The 27500-nt window shown below is 46.7% G+C and overlaps 1 protein-coding gene across 22 annotated transcripts in view; it reads right to left on the bottom strand.

Annotated features, from left to right (window-relative positions):
• Positions 1–27500, bottom strand: part of LOC121724527 (neuronal cell adhesion molecule-like) — a 102949-nt gene that overhangs the window by 47192 nt on the left and 28257 nt on the right. For 19 of the 22 annotated variants that reach the window (XR_006035227.1, XR_006035228.1, XR_006035229.1 and 16 more), the window contains exons 2-3: positions 18144–18221; positions 604–825 (exon numbers count right to left, since the gene is read on the bottom strand). Coding sequence is in view for 18 of the 22 variants with exons in the window: in XM_042111138.1 (XP_041967072.1) it covers positions 604–724 (121 nt within the window). In the remaining 4 variants the exon portion in view is untranslated. Of the gene's footprint in view, positions 1–603; positions 826–6435; positions 6603–18143; positions 18222–22002; positions 22131–27500 lie in introns of those variants that run through there. The other 3 variants (XM_042111143.1, XM_042111141.1, XM_042111142.1) reach the window with 3 other exon arrangements.

Here is a 27500-nt window from a genome sequence, read left to right as displayed (position 1 = left end):
AGGGTGTAGAGGGTGAGAGAGTGTAGAGTGTGTAGAGGGTGAGAGGGTGTAGAGGGTGTAGAGGGTGTAGAGGGTGTAGAGGGTGTAGAGGGTGTAGAGGGTGTAGAGTGTGTAGAGGGTGTAGAGGGTGAGAGGGTGTAGAGGGTGTAGAGGGTGTAGAGAGTGTAGAGGGTGTAGAGGGTGTAGAGGGTGAGAGGGTGTAGAGGGTGTAGAGGGTGTAGAGGGTGAGAGGGTGTAGAGGGTGTAGAGGGTGTAGAGGGTGAGAGGGTGTAGAGGGTGTAGAGTGTGTAGAGGGTGTAGAGGGTGTAGAGGGTGTAGAGGGTGAGAGGGTGTAGAGGGTGTAGAGGTAGAGTAGAGGTTACATCTAGGCTGGACTATTGTAACTGGTACTCTCTCAAAAAAAGATTTAATAATACACTCTGACCCTGAACTTGAGAATAACAACTACAGCAGAGAAATGACACACAGCTTGACTCTACCAACGGCATTGTGTTGAAAGAAACAAGAAAACAACAACATTTGAAATCCCTTGTAGGACTTGTTGAAGGCAGTGTGACATTGTGACGGTGTGACAGTGGAAAAATAGATTTGTTTCTGTCTTACGGTCCAGAGGCACTTCCAGAGGAGCGACCATGTGACTCAGGAACACAAGCAGCAGTCCCGCAGCGGTCGTCATCCGGCCCGTCGCCACCACAGGCATTCTCCTGCAAGAGCTCCGTCCCATCTCTCTCACTCTCTCTCTCTCTCTCTCTCTCTCTCTCTCTCTCTCTCTCTCTGTGTCTCGCTGCTTAGTCAGGGCCGCGTCGCAGAGCTGGGCATCCAACACTGCAGACAGACAGACAAAAAGAGGGGAGGAGAGGAGAAGAGGGGAGGGGAGGAGAAGAGGTGGAGGAGAGGAGGTGGAGGAGAGGAGAAGAGGTGGAGGAGAGCACTAGTTAGAGACAATGGGTGAAATGCAATCACAACAGCAGGCAGTTAAAAAAGAGAGCGTGCAAAAAACAAGTCAATAAAATATGTGGAGAGCAGGCTTACAGACGCTTACAGACGAGTAAATATGTGGAGAGCAGGCTTACAGACGCTTACAGACGAGTAGTAAATATGTGGAGACCAGGCTTACAGACGCTTACAGACGAGTAGTAAATATGTGGAGAGCAGGCTTACAGACGCTTACAGACGAGTAGTAAATATGTGGAGAGCAGGCTTACAGACGCTTACAGACGAGTAGTAAATATTACACTACACAGACGCTTACCCAGACGAGTAGTGAATATGTGGAGACCAGGCTTACAGACGCTTACCCAGACGAGTAGTAAATATGTGGAGAGCAGGCTTACAGACGCTTACAGACGAGTAAATATGTGGAGACCAGGCTTACAGACGCTTACAGACGAGTAGTAAATATGTGGAGAGCAGGCTAACAGACGCTTACAGACGAGTAGTAAATATGTGGAGAGCAGGCTAACAGACGCTTACAGACGAGTAGTAAATATGTGGAGAGCAGGCTTACAGACGCTTACAGACGAGTAAATATGTGGAGAGCAGGCTTACAGACGCTTACAGACGAGTAAATATGTGGAGACTAGGCTTACAGACGCTTACAGACGAGTAGTAAATATGTGGAGAGCAGGCTAACAGACGCTTACAGACGAGTAGTAAATATGTGGAGAGCAGGCTTACAGACGCTTACAGACGAGTAAATATGTGGAGAGCAGGCTTACAGACGCTTACAGACGAGTAGTAAATATGTGGAGACCAGGCTTACAGACGCTTACCCAGACGAGTAGTAAATATTACACTACACTGACGCTTACACAGACGAGTGCAGAGGGCAGAGGGAGATGATGAAATTAGAGTCAAAAAACAGCAAGAATCAAAAGATAGGAAAAAGGGAACAACAACTTTTTGGGGAGCTTAAAACAGACCTTTGGGGTACTGTGGGATTTAGAACAGACCTTTGGAGTACTGTGGGATTTAGAACAGACCTTTGGGGTAGTGTGGGATTTCGATCCTCGTACTAAATAGCCATCTGAGAGCAGTGAGGCCTTCAGAAGTGTGACTGGACCACATACAGATGGTCTGTAATGAGCTACATTAGCTAAGACAGGCAGATGATCTGTAATGAGCTACTTTAGCTGAGCAGACAGGCCTGTGGTGAGTGAGTAGCCCTCTGGACGCCGGTGACCCACTGGGCTTGTTTAGCCGCGTTAATGACGGGCACTGATGGACATGCCACTCGTCTGAGCGTATCGATCAGGTCGTATAAATAGCCTTCGCTGGGACACCCTGGTTCCTGCCACTGAAATAGGTCACGTAGCACGTAGCACGTAGCACGTAGCAGTGGTGTGCACTGTGGTGTGAGCTGTGGTGTGAGCAGTAGTGTGCACTGTGGTGTGCACTGTGGTGTGCACTGTGGTGTGAGCAGTGGTGTGCACTGTGGTGTGCACTGTGGTGTGAGCAGTGGTGTGCACTGTGGTGTGCACTGTGGTGTGCGCTGTGGTGTGCACTGTGGTGTGAGCAGTGGTGTGAGCAGTAGTGTGCACTGTGGTGTGCACTGTGGTGTGAGCAGTAGTGTGCACTGTGGTGTGCACTGTGGTGTGCACTGTGGTGTGAGCAGTAGTGTGCACTGTGCTGTGCACTGTGGTGTGAGCAGTGGTGTGCACTGTGGTGTGAGCAGTAGTGTGCACTGTGGTGTGCACTGTGGTGTGAGCAGTGGTGTGAGCAGTGGTGTGCACTGTGGTGTGCACTGTGGTGTGCACTGTGGTGTGAGCAGTAGTGTGCACTGTGGTGTGAGCTGTGGTGTGAGCTGTGGTGTGAGCAGTAGTGTGCACTGTGGTGTGAGCAGTAGTGTGCACTGTGGTGTGAGCTGTGGTGTGAGCTGTGGTGTGCACTGTGGTGTGAGCAGTAGTGTGCACTGTGGTGTGAGCAGTGGTGTGAGCAGTAGTGTGAGCAGTGGTGTGAGCTGTGGTGTGAGCAGTGGTGTGAGCAGTGGTGTGAGCAGTAGTGTGCGCTGTGGTGTGCACTGTGGTGTGCGCTGTGGTGTGCGCTGTGGTGTGAGCTGTGGTGTGAGCTGTGGTGTGAGCTGTGGTGTGCACTGTGGTGTGCACTGTGGTGTGAGCAGTGGTGTGCACTGTGGTGTGCACTGTGGTGTGCGCTGTGGTGTGCACTGTGGTGTGAGCTGTGCAGTGACACGCACACTGAGCTGGTTCCTGCTCTCTTAGTCTGCTGGAGCACCAGTGTTACAGTACATGTACACACTCACACACACACATGTACACACTCACACACACACATGTACACACTCCCAGTCTAGATACACACACATGTACACACTCACACACACACATGTACACACTCACAGTCTAGATACACACACATGTACACACTCACAGTCTAGATACACACACATGTACATGTACACATTGTGGGCAGCCGTGGCCCACTGGTTAGCACTTCGAACTTGTAACCGGAGGGTTGCCGGTTCGAGCCACGACTAGTAGGCACGGCTGAAGTGCTCTTGAGCAAGGCACCTAACCCCTCACTGCTCCCCGAGCACCGCCATTGTAGCAGGCAGCTCACTGCGCCGGGATTAGTGTGTGCTTCACCTCACTGTGTGTTCACTGTGTGCTGTTTGTGTTTCACTAATTCACCGATTTGGTTAAATGCAGAGACCAAATTTCCCTCACAGGATCAAAAAAGTATATATACTTATACATGTACACACTCAGGGCCAGATACACAGCAAAGCCAACGAATGCAACAGATCTGACAAACGCACTGAACTGATATGCCATGTTATGTTTGGACAGTAAATGTTCCCATTCTTTTTAATTATCATTCTTGTAGTCTCTTTAACCTTTGAATGTGCTGTGTGTGTGCCATGGGAAATGGTCGTAATCGCCGCTAAGTAGCACGTTAAACCATTAATGCAGGACAACCTGCAAAGTGTTCCTGGTAGAGTGAAGAAAACTTGACATCATTTGAGATAGTTGCCATGGAGACCATAGAGAGCTCTCTCTCTGCCTCTCTCTCTCTCCCTCCCCCCCCCCCTCTCTCTCCCCCCCCCCCCCCCTCTCTCCCCTTTTTGAAGCCGTTCAGTTGAAAAGAAGAAGAGAAAATGCATGAAGAATGAAGGTGCCAGTCAAACGTCCTGAAACCGAAGGGCTGCCATTGTTGCCTGTCTGCGACCCGGCCATTAGGCCACCATGCGGCCGCTGGCAGACTTTCTGTGAGGGAGACAAAATGACCTGACTCTGGCCCGCGCAGCCGACTGGAGAATTCAATTTGTTCACATGACAAAACGTGAGAGAGGAAGTGTGGAGAGAAGACTCTTGGAGCGGCGATGGGAAAGTGCATTTCCACTGCTCAACATTTGCAGCCATTAGAGGAGCACTTTAGGCCTCCTGTATTAATCTGCTATAGAACCGCAGGAGCCCACATGGGGACGTTCTTTTAGCCATTAGACGCAGTTTTCAAGTACAAGAGCACACGGGTGGAAAAAAAGATACTATCAAATTACCCTACATGATGCAGACAGCTCCATTGATCCTGGGCTTTCACGTCCACGTAATCCATCAATTTACAAGTTTGCACTGACACATTCATTATACAGAGAACAACAGAGGCACGGAATGCAATCTCCAAGTCTCTTAAGACATAATTACATCCTCAGCAACACGGCCTCTACCAAAACAAGGCTGACACCTTGCTAATGTGTCAGCTTGCAAACAATACAGCCATTCGTTCACAATCACTTCTAGATGGCAGTAATGCTGCAGTCTCTACGAGCAGAGCCTACGTATGAGCAGAGCCTACGTCTCTGGCACATTTGGAGGAGTACAATGCCAGAAATAGTCACTTTCTCCATGTGGGGCTACGGAGTGACCTGTTTTCCCTCCTTGCGTTAATGGCCACCCCAGGCTTGCTATGTTCCACTAAGACTATTGAAATGTCAGAGCCCAATCTGTAGCCCATGCTGAGGAAGACGCCCGTTATCTGCACACATTACATCTGAATTCCATTCGGCAACTTGACGACATCCAATTGGATTGAGTCAAAACGTCAGATCAGTGCGAGATGTTTGCTTTTAATATGCACAACGTGGTGTATGAAGGCAGCGTTTAGATTGACCTGTGCTCCTCATAAGCAGCATATGACGCCAGGGCACAATATTCACTTTTTCTCTCCCTCTCCCTCTCCCTCTTCCTCTCCCTCTTCCTCTCCCTCTCTCTTTCTCACTCTATCTATCTATTCATCTTTCTCGCACCCTTACTCCTCGGAGACCGTGTGTGTGTTTGTGTGTGTGTTAGCATTTGACTCATTTAGCGCTATCCCTGAGCAAACCTTGTGGCCAGAGACTCTCTTCGGGGAAAGGGCAGCATCACTCACCCCAGGCACCAAATCACCAGGCCGGCGTTTGCTCACAGACGCTCTGGGCCAAGGAGAGAGTGCGGCGGGCTAATTCCAGCAACCCACCGGAGACTACGAGCACTTTGTTCTTGGACTTTGACACAACACTGCGCTTGTTGCTGTGAGCTAACAAGTAAGAAAGCAATAGACCTCGGCCTTCGTATCTTTAAATAAGCACCCCAGAGCTCTGGGATACACACGCTGTAGCTGCCTGATAAACAATTAGAGGGGTCTGTCTCATTCCCACATTGATTTCTCCTCCAGCCAGACCAGAGTCAGCCATGGACGTCAGTGCTAAGCCTCCAGTTATTCTGAACAAATGCTAACATTCTGTCTGTCTAGTCATTACACTGACATGGTGCACCTTCATTTCAACACTTTAATCATTTTGATCGAGACAGCAGGTAAATGTAGAAGGTTAATTAAGCCCGTCATATTTCATAAGGTAAAGAAAGGTGGCAAAGCATCAAAAGTACAATCTGACAGATGTGGTGTGAAAAGAGGTGGGTAAACTTGAATAACCCCTCATCTTGTTAGAAGTCATACCCTTGGGCAAGAATAATGTCATGCAAAAATCCTAATGAACATCTGCAATCACCGTGGTTAAATGTAAATGTAATCAATGTCTCTTGTGATGAATTAAACAGTAGGAACAGGGAAGGTGATTAATGCAGAGGCAAACAAAATTCCATGTGAAATATATTTGCTAGGATGTCAGCTCTTTACTTTAAAACAGCACTACAACTGTAGTATGAATCATTAGTTTAAACGCCCCCTCCTCAGCATCTGAGTAGATGCAGTAAAATAGTGGCCCACCAAAGCCTCAAGGTTGCGGCTCCACTATGAATGCCTTCCTGGCTGTCTGCGTGTGTGAAGGCTCCACTGTGAATGCCTTCTTGGCTGTCTGCGTGTGTGAAGGCTCCACTGTGAATGCCTTCCTGGCTGTCTGCGTGTGTGAAGGCTCCACTGTGAATGCCTTCCTGGCTGTCTGCGTGTGTGAAGGCCAGTGGCTGGGCTGTGGGCCCTCACAGCAGGGTCCTGGATGAGCTCCAAAGGGACAGAGCACGAGAACAGCAGCCTGGACACTGGACACAACCACAGGTCTGGACACAACTGCAGGGTTGGACACTGGACACAACCCCAGGCCTGGACACTGGACACAATCGCAGGCTTGGACACTGGACACAACCGCAGGCCTGGAGCAGAGAATAATTGACTGTTGACCTAAATCCAAATGCTGGTGTTTTAATGAGCACTGTAATGCAGCATATGGTACTCTGGAAAGCATGAAAGACTTTGGGGGAAATAAAATATTCTATTTTCTTCTTTTAAAAAGATACAGACCATGATATGATGTACGATTCTCAATGAGACATTTGAAGATTGATATACAGTGGCCTCATCTCTTGGGCCCCTTACATCTCACAGCAGCCGCACAATGGCATTCCATCAACTGGTCCAGCATACGTTTCCCATAATGCACTCATTAGCTTTTATAATTGGGAGGGTGGTGTGGGTATGCAAATAATTGGAGTGGTTAACATATGAATTGAGGCCCTGTCGCTCATGGAGTGTCCCTGGCTCAAAACTAGCTGTCCCTTTACATGAAGACAGTACGGCACAGCCACCCAACCACCCCCTCACCCCACCCACACAACCCACCACCCCCACCCCTCACCCCACCCACACAACCCACCACCCCCACCCCCTCACCCCCCCCCCCCCACCCCACCCCACCCACACAACCCACCACCCCCTCACCCCCCCCCCCCCCCCCCCCACCCCCACTCACCACCGCCAGACTCATCTTTTCATTCACACCCCCATCCGCCAAACTCTTTTCATTCGCTTATCGAGCTGACCTGTTTGGTTCACTCTCAGCTGGGCTGCTCCCATCAACTCTGCTAGCTGCTCTAAAGAAACATTCCCTTGAAACAAAGCAGCTTTGGCAAACTTTCTCAGACCACACCACAATACCAGTGAACTCATCTCCATTTCTCAGCGTCTAAAATAGGATAAGCACCCATCAATGGCCAGCATCTTTTCTGCTTTAGTCCCACTGGGCTAGAGAATGGGGAAGCGAGTTTAATTCGGTGTCTCTCCCCCAGTGAACATTCATCATTGACATTCACTAAGCTCTGTGCAACAGCAGCATCTCCGACTCGCTGCCACGCCAACGATGTTGCTAATGGTGTTGAGGTGTTTGTGAAGAGCGCAACGCTCGCTTGCTCTTTAGCATTCATTTGAGCAGCTCACTGCTGCTGTATCAAGATCCATCTTCAGAGCTGAACTAATCCTCTGCTGTGTGAGGCGTAAAAAACAAACAGCACTTTCATCTGCTGCACAGACACCAGCATACCCCCACACTCATGATATTTATACACCTCATACAATTCAATAACTAGCAGTTTAGTAGAGCAAGTGTTAATGAGAGGGTAAGTGTGAAGTGTTCAGTGAAAAAAGTAAGAATGATTGAAACAATAACAAATGATGGAGGAATTTAAAGTAATAAACCTCCTACATACATTGCAGCTGTTCAAATGTGACAGGTGCTTTTGTCCTGTACCACAGGTGAGAACGTTGTCCAGTCTTTCTGTATGACTTGCTCATGAGCCAACTTTTCCTTTCTTTTTCCCAGGCCAACTTCACGACTTAAGCCTCACCTCATTTCCGTTCAAGATCTCGTTATCATCAACTGTAATCAAGACCTCGGAAGAAGACTCCTGGCTGGCTTTGTGTGACACCTGACCCTCCCAGCAGCACATCACAGGCGGGATCAGGCAGCTCAATCACTCTAAAAAGTCATTAACAGCAGACCAGGGCACCCTGGGACTGGAGCGAGCAGCGCCGTGCAGCAGTTGAACTTGACCCTTCCCTGACCACACGTCCCAGAAGTATCTGCGGAGAGGAAGCGATCACGATCGTCCATAATATCACCACTACGCGATCACGATCGTCCATAACATCACCACTACGCTATCACGATCGTCCATAACATCACCACTACGCTATCACGATCGTCCATAACATCACCACTACGCTACACTACGCTATCACGATCGTCCATAATATCACCACTACGCTACACTACGCTATCACGATCGTCCATAACATCACCACTACGCTACACTACGCTATCACGATCGTCCATAATATCACCACTACGCTACACTACACTATCACGATCGTCCATAATATCACCACTACGCTACACTACGCTATCACGATCGTCCGTAATATCACCACTACTTCTTCTTCTGCACTGGGAGGCGCATTGTGTGCAGATGTATACGCAGGACTTTTGAATTCTGTCTTGCATAATCCGACGTCTTGTCGAGTGCGGTTTGCATGAGTATGCTAATGACGGGCCATTCTTATGGTGATCAGAGGCCCCTTGATTATCATGAACCAACAAGGCGACACAGCCAACAGAAAGTCCAACAAGTCCCCTGTGTAACAAGTCTCCTGTCTCCGCCAGGCATGTTTCACTGTTGCGTTTCAAACTACTTGAAATCACAGATCACTGCTCTTTATGCTTACTGCCCTGAATAGACTACTTATTTTTGTACTTCATTGTTCCCTATATTAATTCATACCACATAAAGAATTCTTGAATTTGAATACTTTGTTACCCCCATGGCCTCCAGAGACACATGTAGTAAATTATCCTGAAATGCCTTTTGAGAATAAGTCATGAGAAGCGGAGCTAAAATACTACCAAGACCATTTGGTAACCATGGCGATGGTTCTTTTTGCAGAAATCCATTTCTTCCTTCTGTTCCGCTGACCTTTTCATCAAAATGAAATGAGCATGGCAAGACAGAAAGACAAAAAGGCGATGGACCCTTCCCCCACTGCACGAGCAGGCAGCGAGAGGACAGATTCAGCTAATCTCTCGTCACAGAGGGGGGAGAGGGGAAAAAACTACAATCTCCTATTAAGAATTTTGTTAACTTAATCACAAGGAAAGGAGGGCTTGATAAAAGCAGCTTATTTCACACCCAAATCTCTGAGTAAGAGCGAGCGTCAAATGGGTTTCTCTTCAGAGTGTTTTAAAGTTGAGTTCGATCCTAAATGAGTCTCTTAGTGTGAGGATGAGAGTATGAAAAAGAAAGTGCTATGGATGCTTTGTTTCTGAATGTGTTCCCCTCTCCCCCCCTCCCTGCATACCCCCTCCCTGCACCCCCCAGCACCAGGATGTTATTGCAAAAGATGGGTGCTGAAGAGAAGACATACAGTTAACCTCACGGCCAAAATATCTGATCTGTCACTAAGCCCTTTCATGCAAACATGTGAGGTCACTCTAGCGCCGTCCGAACTCAATGGCCATTGTGTCCTGGGCTTTGGGATGTGCTGATGCACAGCACTGGTCCTTTCGGCTATCTGGCCACACCATTGTGCTAACGGTGACTCCCCCAGCAGCAGAAGTTTCCTCATTCCCATAAGAGTACAATACGACAGCCATAGGGACAATGTATGTGTATCTCAAACTGAAGCTGATAAAAAAGACAAAATTACACAGACTTTTCAGCTGACTGCTTGCACATTTGAAAAATCCATGCTGAGGACCTTCCTTTACCCGCAACCAAAAAGGATTTTCCTGATCAATTCAAAATGGGGAGGAAACACAAAATAAAATGTGGCTAAAATAAAATATATCTGACACTGAAGTTATGTACTTTCAAAGCCCGATTGGCAGGTTACACGCACAGCATCGCTCTAGTCTGGGGACAGCATCGCTCTAGTCTGGGGCGTGTGAAGACATCGGAAACGGCCGTCTTCCCACTTTGCATAATGAAAGTGATGTGGCACAGGTGTGCGCGCTGAAAGAACAGCGCTGAGTGACAAGAGGGACAAGCCTGCACCTGGGCCACATGCTAAAAGCTACAAAATGGAAAGTGACGACCAAACCAGGCAGCCACACACGGCTCAGGCTGTCACACTGACCAAACCAGGCAGCCACACACGGCTCTGGCTGTCACACTGACCAAACCAGGCAGCCACACACGGCTCTGGCTGTCACACTGACCAAACCAGGCAGCCACACACGGCTCTGGCTGTCACACTGACCAAACCAGGCAGCCACACACGGCTCTGGCTGTCACACCGGAAAGCTGTGCGTGACGGGTCACCAACATCAGGCCAAGACAAGCAGCATGCATCTCCATTTTATGATCAATAACCCTCAGAATACATTTCTGTGAATAACGCTGATTTAGCAGCCATGCTACTGTAAGGCAGAGAGGAAGTGCAGTGTGTGTCACCATTTTGGATTTCCTTTCTCTTCTGCACCTGCTGAAGTGGACTAAGGAAGGATGTGGCAATCCTCAATAACCACAACAAAAAAAATCTGTGAGAAAGTCCTGTGAGAAAGTTTCCTTAAGGGTGGGCTAGATTGGATGGAAGGGGTGGGGGTGTGAGGTGTGTGTGTGTGTGGGGGGGGGGGGGGGGGGTGGGCTGTGGTGTAGAGTGGACACAGTCTTGTTGAAAAGTTCACAGCATCACTGCATTCACAAGCCCCGCAACACAAAAGCCTTTCTCCCTCTCCCTCTCTCTCTCTCTCTCTCCCTCTCTCCCTCCCTCTCTCTTTCTCCCTCCCTCTCTATCTCTCCCTCTCTCTCTCTCCCTCTCTCCCTCTCTCTTTCTCCCTCCCTCTCTCTTCTCTTTCCGTCTTCGGTCCCTGCCTCACAGCTCCACCTGCGCTCTTCAAAAAGGGGGTCGCCTCAGAGGAGGTCCACCCGCGAGACCCCACTCCACTTGGCCACAATCAAGTGAACAGTACACCGCCCTGGTCCCCAGGAAATGCAATCAGAGAGGGCCGCTCTGCCCCTTCTCCAAAGCCTCCATTGTACGGCCAGGAGCCCATGTAACACTGTAAAGGGAGACTCCTCATTAGTCTTCCACCCAGAGACACTTTGTTTCCTTTGTGTCGCTCACGGACTAATCAGGTTCCCTGCTTGAGCTGAGTGGGGGGGGGAGTCACGGGAATGAAATGGTATTACTTGTGAGCAGGTGAGAGTGAGTAGTATGTTGGTGACAGTTTTGGCATGTTTTGTTCCTACATACTGTACTTTGGTCTCTTCCACTCCAGCTATATTGAATAGAGTGAGCTTCTGAGTTTATCAGAGAACTCTGGATGTAACTTTAGATGAAAATGCACAGATTGCATTTGTAACGTGACTAATCTGAATCTTATTTTTTAAATTTAGAGATTAAATTGTCTCTGGGGCGCCAGGCAGTATTTGCTGCCAATTCAAATGTAGCCACCGTTACAGCGAAACTATCACACAAATCAAACAACACAAACACGTTTCATAAGTTTCAAATCATATATTGTGATAGTTTAAGTTAAACCAAAAATATTCATACACACAACTTAAATAATCATTGTCCCTCCATACAATCGAAAATAAAATGCTATTTAAACAAAAAGGGAAAGTATGGAAGAGTCTGAGTCACTGAAGGAAAGTGAGTTGTGGAATATGTGGAATTAGTTGTTATACTGGTGGAAGGGAAACGTGAACTCGGAGATGAGTGTGGAGTTACCAGCGGGAGACTAGCCAGGGGAACTGCAGAGTAGGCCTACGACTTGAACCAGGGATCTTCGCAACACCTCGACAAGAGAAAGGAAAACACCTTGCCATGCTGCCGATCCATTCCGTCGTGCGCAACACAAAGTAGTTTGAGCCGGTCCTATTTTGCTCAGGATCCGCGCTGCTTCATAGTAATTCCTCAAAGGGATTAATCCACAAGGGTACGATCCAGAGGAATCCAATTTAACTATCCAGTGTGAATGTTCTGTTTAAAATGCTCCCGCCATGTCTCCCATGCCCTCGGTAATCACTCTCTCCGATAGAGCTTCCTGGTAATTAGCGCTCTTCCCCCGCAGGTTAGGCCAAGCAGCCTTTTATCGTCAGCTGACTGCGTGACGTTAACAACCCCAATTGCGTTTAAGCAACCCAGTTGGATAAGCCTAAAGTAATATATACATTTTTATTATAAAGAATATGGAGCGGTCCGCTACGCATTCCTTGAAGAATGATACGATTTTATGCCAACAGGATTTGTGTGGTTGTTGACTGTGGTATGGTAGAGTGCACCCAGGGAAGTAGTGATGGAACTGGGCAGCTCTCCACTCCTCTCCTCTCCCTCCTTCCCCCACTGAGCCACAGCAGGTGAATACAAATTATTTCCCCTTTACTGCTCACCAAAAGCACCGGCCATCCAGTTTTAGACAGAGACGACAAACAATGCGCCTTTCAAAGTGTGAGAAAATCAAATCAGGCCTTTTGTGGGGGCGTGGCTGTGGAGAGGGAGGGGTCAGGGATCAGCCTCGTGGCGTTGTCCCGCCAGCACGCAGGCAAGAGCGCCTGCCAGGGTCGGCATTGCTACACGCTGTAGATCCACATGGTCTGATTGTTGAGATGAACATCTGGTCAGATGCTACATGGACTGCTGCTTCAACTATCTGGACTGAATTGAGCAAAAGTTTCTTTAGCGATAACCACTGAGCTGATGAAATTGTAACAACCTTACAGCAAAGTGTATGAAAATAGACAATGTGACGACCTTACAGCAAAGTGTATGAAAATAGACAATGCTTTCTGATGTGATTAGTATTCATATACTTCATTCTAATTATATTTATCTTGGTTTCAATACTCTCCCACGTGGGCATGAAGATGGGACTGGGCAAGTGAATCTCGTGATATAAAAACGTGAAAATGAGGAACCGGCTTGGATGATCGGTGATTACATTTCCCTAAGCAAAGGCCTGTTTTCCTCCCAACTAAGGATGAATGAGAATTCCTCTGTTCACATGCAAATTCCTACAAACAGTCCAAAGAAAGTAACACTCCTTTCAAGACCGACCTGAGCAAACTATCATTTGAATTGCAAAAAAGGTCCCCGCACTCCAGAATCTCATTCCTCCATTTGCTTAGGGGCTAATTTCCAGACGACTTTGAAGTAATAAATCTTATTAGCCTCAAAACAACACGGGTTTAAATTGACTAGTGGTTGTTATCGGTCTAGAGTAGATCAAATGATGCTAATGAACATGAGATAAAGACACAGAGATTCACTAACTTGGTAATAAGTCAAGCTCTTTTAAGTCCGTTTTACATGTAGAAGCACTCTGTCAGCATTTAAGCTCGTTTAAGTCCGTTTTACATTTAGAGGCACTCTGTCAGCATTTAAGCTGTTTCTGCAGCAACACACACTGCATCCCGCTGATCACACACATCCTTGGAGTCCAATATGTGGTGTGGAAGAAAAGGCCTGGACACAAGACCTCATTGACCACTCTCTGTCCACTGAGCTGTGCGCTGAGCCAAGCCCTCTGCACAGCTGACTGCCCGTCCAAAGCATCTCTGAGTCAATGAAGAGTTCACTGTTGACCCATGATGAATGTGTGGGATGAAGTAGATGAGGAACTAAGTTCACAAGCACCGGAACGCTGACATTACACCACAACATAGAACACTGCCACATAGAACACTACCACATAGAACACTGCCACATAGAACACTGCCACATAGAACACATAGAACACTGTCACATAGAACACTGGCACATAGAACACTGCCACATAGAACACATAGAACACTGGCACATAGAACACTGGCACATAGAACACGGCCACATAGAACACTGCCACATAGAACACATAGAACACTGCCACATAGAACACTGCCAATGCATCAATGATCAGCAACAACATGCACAGTCCAATATGGGGAGTAAACTATCATTTCATTTCTTATTCAATTTCCTTATGTGAACCTCATTCAACAAAAGATTATGCAGATTATGACATTGTCCATTTCAACAGACCAGTTAGCTGGATGTCTGTTGTGCAACGGAGTTATGCACTTAAACACAAATGTCCGAAAATCACTGTGTTTACTCCACTAAGCTACAGGGCACTACAATGTTTGCACGCTAGCGTGACAATAAAATGGATGACAAACATAAGAGAGCATCAAAGTGTTTGCTAATGGTGGCGGCCTCCACCCATAATGGCCTCCATCCCATAATCTGCCAGCCACAGTCCATTATAGAGGGCAGCAGCACAGCTGGACAGATGTGGGTTTCCACGGCGACGGGTAATGGGGTCATCCAGCACCCTCAGAGACGAGCTGCCGCTGTGCGCCAGTCAGACCCACTCGCTTCTGCCCGAGTGCAGATCAGCGCCACCACGACCCAGCGACCCAGCGACACCACGACCCAGCGACACCACGACCCAGTGACCCAGCGACACCACGACCCAGCGACACCACAACCCAGCGACACCACGACCCAGCGACATCACGACCCAGCGACACCACGACCCAGCGACACTACTACCCAGCGACACCACGACTTATCGACACCACGACCCAGCGACACCACGACCCAGAGACCCAGCGACACCACGACCCAGCGACACCACGATCCAGCGATACCACGACCCAGCGACACCAGCGACACCATGACCCAGCGACACCAGCGACACCACGACCCAGCGACACCAGAACTCAGCGACACCACGACCCAGCGACACCACGACACAACGGCCCAGCCCAGCCCAGCCTTAAATGGAATGTATGCCAGGCCAACCCAAATATAATTTTATAAGCGACTCAGGCATGGGGTAGAAGGCTCACTCAGGCACCCCAGAACCTTCGTGATAGTTCTGTCAGTGTGATAAGCAATTTAAAGGCTGTTAATGCATTATGGTGCATTAAGGGATGTACAGTATACATATCACATCTATAGTACGATTATGTCTTTTAGCTCAACAGATTTGATCAGCTTATACCAGATAGCAAACACGTTATGTAATGGGTCAGTCTATACTATACATACAAGAACATACACATTCAGTTTCCTTCAGTTCAATTCAGCACTGTGTGAGGCTGACCGCTCCAGCAAGCCTTCAGCAGAGTCTCCACCAGAGAGCTCCTCTGTAAACCCAGGAGTGGACGGGGAGACATTACAGAGCCATTCAAATTCAGACGGAGCGAGCAAACTTGGCCTTCAACCATGAACCAAGATTAATGACCACATCAATCACAGCATTTCTCTCAACGCTGTTTACAAATAGACAGCGGAGAGAGGGAGTGAACTGAGAAATGGACCATATATTCCGCAGAATGTGTCAATATCCTGTCAAATCGGATTCGTTCCGAGACTTGTGGCGATTACACGTGACGGTCCAGTGCCGCTCACAGTCCCAGGAGACTTGTTTGGTTTGGTTGGGCAGTTGTGGACATGCATAAAGACACAATGAGGGCCACTGAGTTCTGGATGTATTGATGGATGGATGACTAATAGCAAGAAAAAGATAGTGAGTCTGAGAGAAAGGTGCAGGCTGTGAAAGAGAGAGGGGGAGAAAAGAGAGCTAGAAAGAAAAGCCAGAAAGAGAGACAGAAAGAAAGAGGAAGAATAAATATAGCATGAGACCCCCAACGTGGACCGGCATCTCTTGGCCTCGCGTCTCCATCTGTTCAACTGCAGCCCTCAGCCTGGCAAGTCTGGCACAGCTTCCTCCTGGGGGGCTGTCCCCTCTCCCACCCCTGCTTCCCCCTGAGGTGGGGGGCTGTCCCCTCTCCCACCCCTCCCAGCCTCTTCAGAGGAGAGAGACCATATCAAAGCCACAGCAGAACTCTGCCACCATCCATCCATCCATCCATCCATGCCTGCCTTAACCACTTCTGGGGGGTGCCGAAGGGTCTGCATGATGCTACCGCTCCATCTGCTAGCTGGTGTTTGTGTTGGTGGGACGGCTAATCCCACTCATACTGGGGTTTAATCACATCGCCTTCTCACCTGCTGAGAGCAACCTGCCTCTGCGCTCACAAGGACTAATCCACTCCGCAAGGAGTCTACGCTATAGAAGCCCGCAAGGTTACACATTCCACTTGGACGCCTTATCAACGTGACTCCGTTCTCTTAAAGGGGCTCGTAGAGAAGGCCAGCAGCCGAGGGAGAGCATGGAAAAGGTCGCCATGGATTTGCTGGCTTCTTGTCTTGATTATGTAAATTGAAGTCTGACTTTGAGTGTGGTGTATTTTCTGCGTTGGCTGAATGAAGCCTTTCATGCTTCAAATCACATTGGGGAGAAAGTGATTGAGAAAGTGCACAAGGGCCGAAGATTGATTGAGGAACTGCATAATTTGTTGTCTATGTTCATGTCTGAATCCACAAGGAATTGCTTCTGTTGAGATAGATAAAATAACTTCTGCAACTGAATAATTTTTGAATGAATAATGAATCATTTTAATGTTAACAATATGGAATTTCCAATGTAAATGTGATACTAGAGCGAATCCATGTCACAGGAGAGAAAATGGCCAGTCAGCATTTAAAAGTTCCAGGACCCTTTCAATATCACAGAGTTCAACCGAGTTCAGCTGTTCTACAGCACAAGCAAATGAAATAGTAAATCAACTCATTTATTCACTAGTTTTTGTCTCAGTCTTTACAGGTTCACTGTCCCAACCTTCCTGTTATTAACAAAACACACAAACCACAACCCGCATGTGAGCAGAGAACACACACGGACATGTAGACAAAAGACAAAAGACTCCTGAGGTAAACATCAACCGGGGGGGGGAGGGGGGTTCTGCTGTGAGCAACTCTGAATGCGAGGGCGAACAAAGCCTTTTCACCTGACTGTTTTTCAAACTGCCGCATCAGACTACAGGCCCTACCCACTGACATTTCTACACCCCCCCCTCCTCTCCTCTCTCCTCTCTGTGTAAAAAGTGTGGACTCAGCCAGTCTGTGTACAGCAGTAATGACCACCACCAGGAAGAAATAAAAGAGTTGACTGTCTCTTAGTCTGAGACTATGACATGCTTAACTGAACTGAATCACACAGTTTTCGACCCAAGCCAGAGAAATCCTTGGCAAAAAACAACACTATTTTCACAACATCTTTGCCTTGGTCTAGAGTCTGTGTAAGCCTCATCTCAGCCTTGGTCTAGAGTCCGTGTAAGCCTCACCTCATTATATGAAAACTGACATAGTGCTTGTGATTGTATCATTTCGAAGAATTCACAACTAAGTCAACACCAAAACATTTCTAAAAACAGCACTAAACACATTTCTAAAAATAGCACTGAACACAGTTTTAAAAACAGCACTGAACACTGTGTTGAAACAGCACTAAACACAGTGTTAAACCAGCACTGAACGCTGTTAAAAACAGCACTGAACACAGTGTTAAACCTGTTTATGGTGGTGCAGCCTGAAATACTGGCAGCAGGATGGACAGGGGCGAGAGGTACTGATGCTCAGTGAAATGGCAGCAGTGTCCCAGAGCCTGGGGCGTGACAGCTTTCTTTCTCTTTATTTTATTTTTTAAAATACACCACGGGTGACTCGGAGGGTGAACCAGTCGTTTTTTGCCCTGGGAACATTGATTCATTATCATGTGAAAGTATTCATTCCTCATGCGTGAAATCACACAGGGAAGTGTTGGAAATGGATTACATTAATGTGCTCTGCTAATGGCATGGACGGGGAATGGTGACTCACTAGAAAAAAAGAGGATTTTTAGACTGGCTTTCATTCAGACTCAGCGTGCCCCATCCATGCTTGAACCGAATGACTCGAAGTGCAAAAATGTAGATACAACCATTGTAATAGCTGTGCTTGATAACACACCTCACATATGAAAATCCCTTTTGTAGCCAATGTTATAGGGATTCCCTGGACAGCAGGTTTAGAGGTTGGTCAGTAGCACTTACCTCAGGAGAAGGTCCAGTTTCCACTCCTGTCCTGTCACCACTTGTCCTCTGCCTGACCTCTGAGCTGGACACTGCAACCTAAAAACACAACGACACAGGCGATCAGTTCTGTCATCACACGAGAACCATGGAACACAGCATTGATACTGTCACTCAAAAACATTACTAAATCATTGAGAAATTACATACATTTGCATGTGCATTAATAACATACATTGACATATGTCTGTAAGAGTTTATTCAGTGATGATTTGATATAGTACAGCCTATTAGGTGGCACACATCGACCCAAACACTTGAACAGTTTTGATCAAAATAGCATTAGCATGGCGATACAAAATCATCGGATGTTCTAGAGAAGGTTTAGGTAACACATATGAGGTGTTTCCTTTTGGTTTGTATAAATAAACCATAAGTAAGCTGTGTAATATGCAATTCCAGCTCTGACAACAATCAACGGCGACTATCAGTGGTACATGAGGACTAAATGAACCCTGAAATTCATGAACACGCACAGCCTGTTTTGGCCACGGGGCCACGGGGCTGACATTTGTTTCCCAAGATGAATGTACCGCTTCAGCGTGCACCACGATGTACGTTCTGCATGCATAGCGACTTCGCTCTGATTCAGGCAAATCCCCTGTCAAAGGCCCTCATCTCCCCTCTCCACAATTCAGAGAGCATCTATTCCATCAGGGAGTTTCCACATGATCCATAGTTCAGGCCGTGGTGTGTAATCTATGCTAGACCACTCTCCATGCCACTTTAATCATGCAGCGAGGAGGGAAAACTGACCAAAGAATGCTTTTGATACATGGGCCAGTAATTCTACCTGACATACCAGACAATGTAGCAATCTATGGTAGAAAGAAAGTGTGAAAAAGGTGTGTGTGTTTGTGTGTGTGGCCTCCCACTGGACCATGCTCGTCTATGGCCTGCTCCATCAGTTGAAAGCTGTTCACTGCTGCTCTAACAGGCTCACTGGTAAAAATTAGGGCTGTCAAAATAACTGATTAATTTTCGATAACGCAGATTAATCGATTCTGTATGACTTTTGACCCCGAGCCGTTGTAGTCAGTAACCATTAGACTGTAAAATGAAGGAGAGAGAAGAAAATGTGCTGCCTAGATCATTGATTGGAACATTTACTTTTCAAAAAGGGCTTGATGGTGTTGATAAAAAATAAAGTGTTGATTACAAAAAAGTCCTCTGCAATGTATGTGATAAAAAAAACTTCTTCAAGAAGCACTTTTGAATTGATTTCCTCAGCATATTAGGTCATATCATAGATTATGGCCATTATTAAAATAATAATAAAAGAGTTTTTGAACTTTAATGTCACTAATGCTGATTTTTCAATGATTCATTTGAATTTAAATATTTAAAATACTTTCACAGCAAAAATCATATATGCGATTAATTTAGATTAATTAATCACAGAGTATGTAATTAATTAGATTAATTTTTTAATCGATTGACAGCCCTAGTAAAAATGTCTGTCACCACGCACGCCGAGACACCAGGTGAAATCGATGCAAGAAATGATTGAAGTAGCCAATCCGCCTCTGCCTCCAGCCAGGCTTATCAACCTCCAGGGACCAGCCTAACGAGAGGAGGAAAACGGACGCAGATAACCAGCCTAAACGAGAGGAGGAAAACGGACGCAGATAAACGCAGCCAATTCCACAGCACACCTGAGCCAGAGCGCCGTTTCTTCCTCTCTTATCAACACACACGGCACGAAGCAATGGCGCCATTTAAAACATGTCCTTGCCTCGACATCTCATCAACACACACGGCACGGAGCAATGACGCCATTTAAAACATGTCCTTGCCTCAACATCTGAGAGTTTCATCTGGAAACCACAAGCTATACATTACAGAGCACATTAACAGTCAAGTCCCGCTATTAGATTTACACACTTCTTATCTGTTACAATGATCTGCATGCAGCCCTGTGTTGCTGAGCAAGATGGCCTCAGCTGCTTTCTATGTGCTGGTATCTGGAGAAAAGAGGCGCAGAGTTTAGCTTTTTACGCCCTGACCACAATTCCACATTTCATAGCAGACATCTAATTAGGAGCCCGAGGCCATGCTTAGAGATATCAACACCACAATTCCACACAGAGAGAGAACACAGCCTGATAGAATGAAGCTATCAAAAGTGAGTTAAAATAGGGCTCCAATCGGGCTGTTTCGCTATTCTCACTGGGAAGGATCCACTGCCAGTGAAATCTGAGTTTAACAAAGCTTTACTTCCTTTTATTAGATCAAACCATGCAATGGAACGGCACATATTCTTTCAAACATAATGCACATGATGTCCCTGGTTCGTTTGAAAAACCGATGTCAAGTTCCAGGCATTGAGTCTGTGGTCATGGAATGGACAGGAGGGAACAGACATGTACAGTGAGGATGATGTACATGCTGGCGGAGGCCATGATGCTTTTACTCACTTGGGGGTTAATCTATAGCCTGCATGGCATGCCACCTCTCACAGCATATTATTCACTTGGGGGTTAATCTATAGCCTGCATGGCATGCCACCTCTCACAGCATATTATTCACTTGGGGGTTAATCTATAGGCCTGCATGGCATGCCGCCTCTCACTGAGTGCATGTTGAAATCTGTCAATGAAAATGTTGTTCGGAGGTTTTAGACAACTCTCATGTGTATGCACCACCCCGCACATAACTGGGGATGGAATGGGATGATTGATGTGCTTTCTGAGTGTCAGCTCCTCCTCATTAGAGGCGCGTGAGCACTCGGCACTCCGGTTAGCAACAGCTGTTTTTCTCGTTAAGCCTCCAATGTCCAATTTTCTCAAGGGGACCAAACTACGGCCTGAGCTCTCTGTTTCTACTATGGCGATAAGTCACACACGCGCGCGCGCGCACACACACACACACACATTGCGATAAGTCGGATAGAGGTGCTGATGGAGGTCGGAGTCTAGATAGATAGATAGATAGATAGATAGATAGATACTTTATTGATCCCTAGGGGAAATTCAAAGGTCTCGGTAGCATACAGACATCACACACAACATGCACTTACAGCAGAAATTGTAAATATAAGTATAAGTAAACATATAACCAAACTCTACTGTACAATAGAGACAGTAGAAGATAAGAAAAATAACAAAACTAAATATACTATATAAATTAAATAGTCTTTATCAGCATGCACCGTTGCCATACGCACGAGTGTCCCATTTTCATAAAATGTGAGCATGGATTTACAGAGGTCACAGCGTAGTCAGGATAGACTCGGTTTAAAAAATGTTTTCCACGTTCACAGAGTTCGTCAGATAACCGGACTGTATCAGAATCCAGTCCACATTCAGCCTACCAGGCAGGCAATTTGAATACTAAGCACAGAAATTACATGCTGGATCGTGAAATACCGACAGATTTATTTATTTTTTAAGTCGGATGAGACAAATGCGCGTAATGGCTGGGTACCAGTGATCATTTCAGAAGCGTGTACCATAAAAGACTTCGGTGATAATGTCGTTCAGGAGAGGAAACACGTCCTCTCATTAATGGAAGAGTAGACATATAATTCTAATCAACCAAAGCATATCAGTTAATTAACTGAGATGGAACCAGTAGCAGAAATGAAAGCAGTTAGACACCATCAAATGTAAACGAATTAAGTGGACTCGAGGCGTATCGCTTTCTTTGAGCATTCTCTCCTGCCAGAAGGCTGAAGAATGCAAGGCATGATCTGACAGAGTAGCCGACTAGAGCGTCTTCACATGCACCTGCCTGGCCTGAGCGGAGCATCGCAGCAGCTTAACATCACATGAAAACTACGTGAATTACAAGCAACTATTTATCTATTTATGAAACTTACCGAAAATCAGATGCAAACAGAGTAGCCTTCGTTGTAACGCTAGTATCCAACAGTTTTTTTCCTGATGCGATTATGTCCACATGTTAACGATCACGTAGGCATCTAAGTTTGTGGAGTTAACGATGTGATTCACGCTGGCCTATGACAGTCTGACAGGGCAGTCGTTCCCATTCAGGCATGCAAACACTGAGCCAGGCCGCTCCACCCAGACCCTCCCTCTGGGTCGCCTCTCTCAGTGGGATTAAAACAAGCTTTTGTCTCCGGACAATAAGGGTTAAACATTTCCTGGTATCATGTGTGCTTCGGTAGAGACCCTAAATTTTACAGCATCACGGTTTATGTGTGTCGGCGCTTCACTGCTTTTCTCCCCATAGTGCTAACAAAATAACAAAACATTAATGTGAAAACGAAAAAAAATCAGACATTTCTGAACTGTTCACAGAACACAGTTCTCTGAAACAATCAATAAACGATCTAACCCAGTGGGCCACTGGTTTAATGTCTCTAGTGGCACATTTCAGAGGAACTTCGACTTTCTCTTGTCCCCAACTGTGCCAGACAGGTCTACAGAAGAACTTTACAAACACTGAGTAAAGTGGCCCCTGCCTGAGGCATAAGTTTAGACTTCCTTTCCCATCACACCCACCACTACAGTAGCCCACAACAGAGAGGTGACCCACGTCCAGTAGCTCACTCAACAGATGGCCCACGCAACTCAATCCAGCTGATTCGCCGCACAGGAAGTTGGTTTATTGCTGACTCCTAGCTGGTATTATTGCCACCATTAAAAAGAGTGATGAGAAAAAGCTCTTTGACGTCCGTTAGCTATGGTTGCACGCCACAACAATGGCCTGAGCTCCCCCTTTGAAAGTGTCACCATTCTCTCTGACTTGCTGGAATAATACAGCCTTTACACAAAAGCACAGAAAATGTAACATAATCTCCCTCAATTTGCATTGTCCACCGGCCAGGACAATGAGTTGAGCTCAGATCTACTAACCAGGACAATGAGTTGAGCTCAGATCTACTAACCTACTAGAACTCCCAGATTTCCGTTTCCCTTCGAGTTGTGCACCTCTGAAGCAGCCAAATATGCAAGAAGCACACGCTGTATACATTGCTCTGCTGGGCTGGAACAGCGCAGTGTCCAGTGCTTGGAGCGAGCGTGCCCAATGACCTCATCACATGGCCAGTGTTGCATGTCACTTCATGCCATTGAGTCTCTGTGGAACCAGAACATGTGCTCCCAAAGCTGTGAGGGAAAAGCCCAGGGACTCGCGTAGCCTTAAGGCCCATTGCTCATCTTTGACAGCAAACCGACCACTAATGCGGAGGATCCTATGGCACCGTGCCGCATATCAAAGTGTGTATTAACCCAGTGCATACATACATCTCCACGGCTCATTTAGCTTCACCAAAACTCATTATTGACCAGACTTCCCCTAACAATGGTCAGTATGTGTAATCCCGGTGATGAATGATTATTATGAGGTACATGTATGGATTGTGATATGAAAGGAATGAAGCTGGCCACATGGCATAGAGGGGGGCAGGGGCGTGATTGACCAGGTCTAATGGACATTATTTCTGCACAGTGGCTCTGTTGAGCGGACACACTAGGTGCTCCCCGACGGCCCATTCCGATCTCAGACACACACTGCGGCGGGGTGGTCACCCTCTGGGAGCTTTGTGGAGGCGGCCATGAAAGACACACACTTCAATGGCAACTTTCCTACTGCTACAAAGTTCAGCCTGAGACCCACAAGGCCCCTCTATATGTGAATGACACATTAGAGAGTGTGTGTGTGTGTGTGTGTGTGTGTGTGTGTGTGTGTGTGTGTGTGTGTGTGTGTGTGTACGTGTGTGTGTGTGTGTGTGTACGTGTGTACGTGTGTGGGGGGGGGAGACTCTGATGGGGTTTTCTATTCAAAGAGTTGAATGGAGGTGCAATGCCATTGGCTGAGAGTGGAAGAGAGAATAGGAGATGGAATTCTCTCAAGGGCGTTGGAGTGGGTTGTGATGGGGGCATAACTCCTGAAATACTTTACTGCTGCCCACGAAAGCAGACCAAGCAGGACTAGCGCAAGATGGAGTGCTGATTGTTTTTCTGCAATGTCTGGTTGTCAAGGTCCACAAACAAGACACAGCTTTGTCCCTGCACTAGTGGTATCTCTTTAGAAGTGATCATTCCTAGTTCCCTTTTCTCTGCCAGATGTCTCTTCAAAAGCATTCTCCCTTTTCTTTTGTCTCAACGATCACTGTTCTGCTCCAGCATTGAGCTCCTGTTTGCTCAGGCTCTTTATGAGTCCAAACGCATTACTGACTTCATGTAGTTCAGTCCATTTAAAAACATTGTGAGTAGAAGAAAAACACATTCCAACACTGACAGGTTTCTCCACTCAGGATTGTTTTATATACTGTATTTCTCCACTCTTCACAGATTGTTTTATATACTGTATGTGTGTCATATTCAATATGTCTGCTGTTCCTGCTTGTCACTGGTTCTCTTGCTCTGAGGCACTAGCGCTGAATGTGGGTTAATTTGAGTGGGAGTATGGGAGCACTTATCAATGCAGCCAATCAAACGCATGCCTTCAAATGAACACTACGCCTCAGTGGGGATTCCTAGGCTTGGTTTAAGAATCACGTCTCGTAATTTCAAACACACACCCCTCCCACCCCCTCAGACTAATGTGGCCTGCATGATATGGCTCTGGCTCAGATAAAAGTGAAAAACAATTATCCGGCGCTTAAGGAGAAATTGACATGAGTTTTGGACGGGAGCTGAAAGTAAGGACGCAGGGGTCAACGCGGCCCCTCGGCTTTTTGTCAGGGCGAACAGAGGCCCGGCCGGGCCCACCCCTGCTCCACACACACACACACACACACACACACACAGCACCAAGGCCAAGGGATGGCCTCCGTTTCCATGGTGCTGTGGGGGAGTCACACACCCAACAAGAGAGAGTGAGAGAGGAAAAGAGAGGGGGATGAGGGAGAGGAGAAGAAATAAATGGGGGTGTAAAAGAAAGAGATGAGGTAAAAAGAGAAGGAGGGAGAGAGAGGAGGAGGGAGAGAGAGGAGGAAGGAGGGAGAGAGACAGGGAGAAGTGCTATGTATTCTTTTGAGAAGCTGATATAGCACCCACAGCCCAGCCTTTCAGCAGGGTTAAGAGCCTCAGCTGCCCTGTATCGTATTTCACCTCGACTCAAAGGGCCAAGTTAACAAGATATCAAACAACGGCCACAGCCTGGGTTACCAACAAAGGTCACGGAACATGCTAAAGCACTTCAGAGACTTGCATTAGGACAGGCTTGCATTAGGACAGGCTTGCTGCATTAGGACAGGCTTGCATTAGGACAGGCTTGCTGCATTAGGACAGGCTTGTTGCATTAGGACAGGCTTGCTGGCTTGCTGCATTAGGACAGACGTTTTTTTTCATGTGCCTTTTTCACATGAACAAGAGAAACGATTGCAAACAAACAGAAAGAACTAACAGAGCCACACCTCTGTGTACACAGGTACTTCATTTGGGCCCAGCGCCATGATCACATTATGAAGACTGTCTTTCATGTCCTGGGGTATAACCAGGAGCCTACTCCACAGAGACGCCTACTCTACAGAGACCTGGTGATTTGCCAAAAGCGTCAGATGCACATTCACATGATAATGCCACAGGAGACTTCAATGGTCCCAGCCACACCCTCCATAGTGGGCCTGGTGTCTTTGATGTGTCTGTGGCTGCTTATAGTGTTCTGTTGTTATAGTATTCTGAGCTCATTCTGAATGAATAAATTAATAATGCCTTTGCGTAGTTAATGTCCTGCTGATAATGCCCTCCACCAATTTGACTATCAATCCATGTGAACTCTTTTGATTTATCCTCAAGGACACTATGCTATAATCATCAAAGGGTTGGCAAATGCATAATAAAAATGAGTGGGTTAAAATGATCTTTGTAAAATGTAAATATGTCTGTGTTTTATGGTTTAGCATGTAAGCAGCCTCATACGGAGTTATGCTATCATCATCATAAACTTTAAAGCTACTCCTGTTTTTTTTTCCAAAGCTGGCACCAGACTTGTTGCTAAGCACTTAGAGGAGGCAGCTCATAGATGCACGTGTAAACACTAGCAGCCTCCTCTTCTGGAGGCAATAGACACTTTATTGGATTTTCATGTTGATGGAGACTGTGTCAATACTTGATCAAGGAGTACGATTCCCCTAAGATGGCAGGCATCCATGCCGTACCCAGATTTAATACAAGCCCAGCTCCTCTTAGCACACCCTACCACATCATACAACAGCACTGGCAGCCTGACCTCAACTAGATGTACCGCATAGCGGTACAAAATATGACCGCCGCTCAGTCCTGTACATCCTTTCCGCGAAAATAAATCACACTAATCAATTTGTCTCCATCTTTTACTCCATCCCCCACTCTTGAAACTTTTGTGTATGCTTGTTTGGCATGCCTGTGTGTGTGTGTGTGTGCGGCTGCACAGAAAGTAGCCTACTGGCGCTGAAAAGGTGAATAGATTGTAGAATAGCCAAAGAAGTTGCAGCATTGTTATAAAACCTTTAAAGTCTCTAAACAATCACAAGTAGGACAGTTCATCACAGTTCATCCATTGCAACTGGATTGATAAAAGGTCACTTACGCCTGTAGGCTACATTGTATTTGGGAAATAGCTTCGCTAGCGGCGGTCATAAATAGCTGTGCTGTTAGACCTCACTCTAAAATAGCTGTGCTGTTAGACCTCACTCTAAAATAGCTGTGCTGTTAGACCTCACTCTAAAATAGCTATGCTGTTAGACCTCAAATAGCTGTGCTGTTAGACCTCACTCTAAAATAGCTGTTCTGTTAGACCTCACTCTAAAATAGCTGTGCTGTTAGACCTCAAATAGCTGTGCTGTTAGACCTCACTCTAAAATAGCTGTTCTGTTAGACCTCACTCTAAAATAGCTGTGCTGTTAGACCTCAAATAGCTGTTCTGTTAGACCTCACTCTAAAATAGCTGTTCTGTTAGACCTCACTCTAAAATAGCTGTGCTGTTAGACCTCATTTTTGCTGTGCTGTTAGACCTCACTCTTGCTGTGCTGTCAAACCTCACTCTTGCTGTAGGCTTGACAATAACAGTCTTTATCTGGTACTTTGGAAGCTGGAATTTGTTTATACAGGCTAAAAAACACATGCGGAGCACACGTCGATGTATACACAGAAACACACACAGAAACACACACACACACACACACACACACACACACACACACACAAACGATCCATATAGAACAAGCTAAAGAGAGGCGCTGCTTGCTGTAAACAAAAAGAAAACAGAACAGATGCTTTGGTGTGCTGCTAATGATAGCTTATAGCTTATACTGTAGCTTATAGCACGTCACTTCAGAGGAAGAAGAGCCGCGTGAAAGTCTCTCTTCCTCCCGTCCTGATGAAGAGTGAAGGTGTGAGGCAGAGAGACGACAGGAGGCCATAAGAG

This window comes from Alosa sapidissima, chromosome 11 (assembly GCF_018492685.1).
Source record: "Alosa sapidissima isolate fAloSap1 chromosome 11, fAloSap1.pri, whole genome shotgun sequence".
Lineage (NCBI taxonomy): Eukaryota > Metazoa > Chordata > Actinopteri > Clupeiformes > Clupeidae > Alosa > Alosa sapidissima.
The sequence above is the reverse complement of the archived record's forward strand: the minus strand, read 5'-3'. Positions and strand labels throughout refer to the sequence as shown.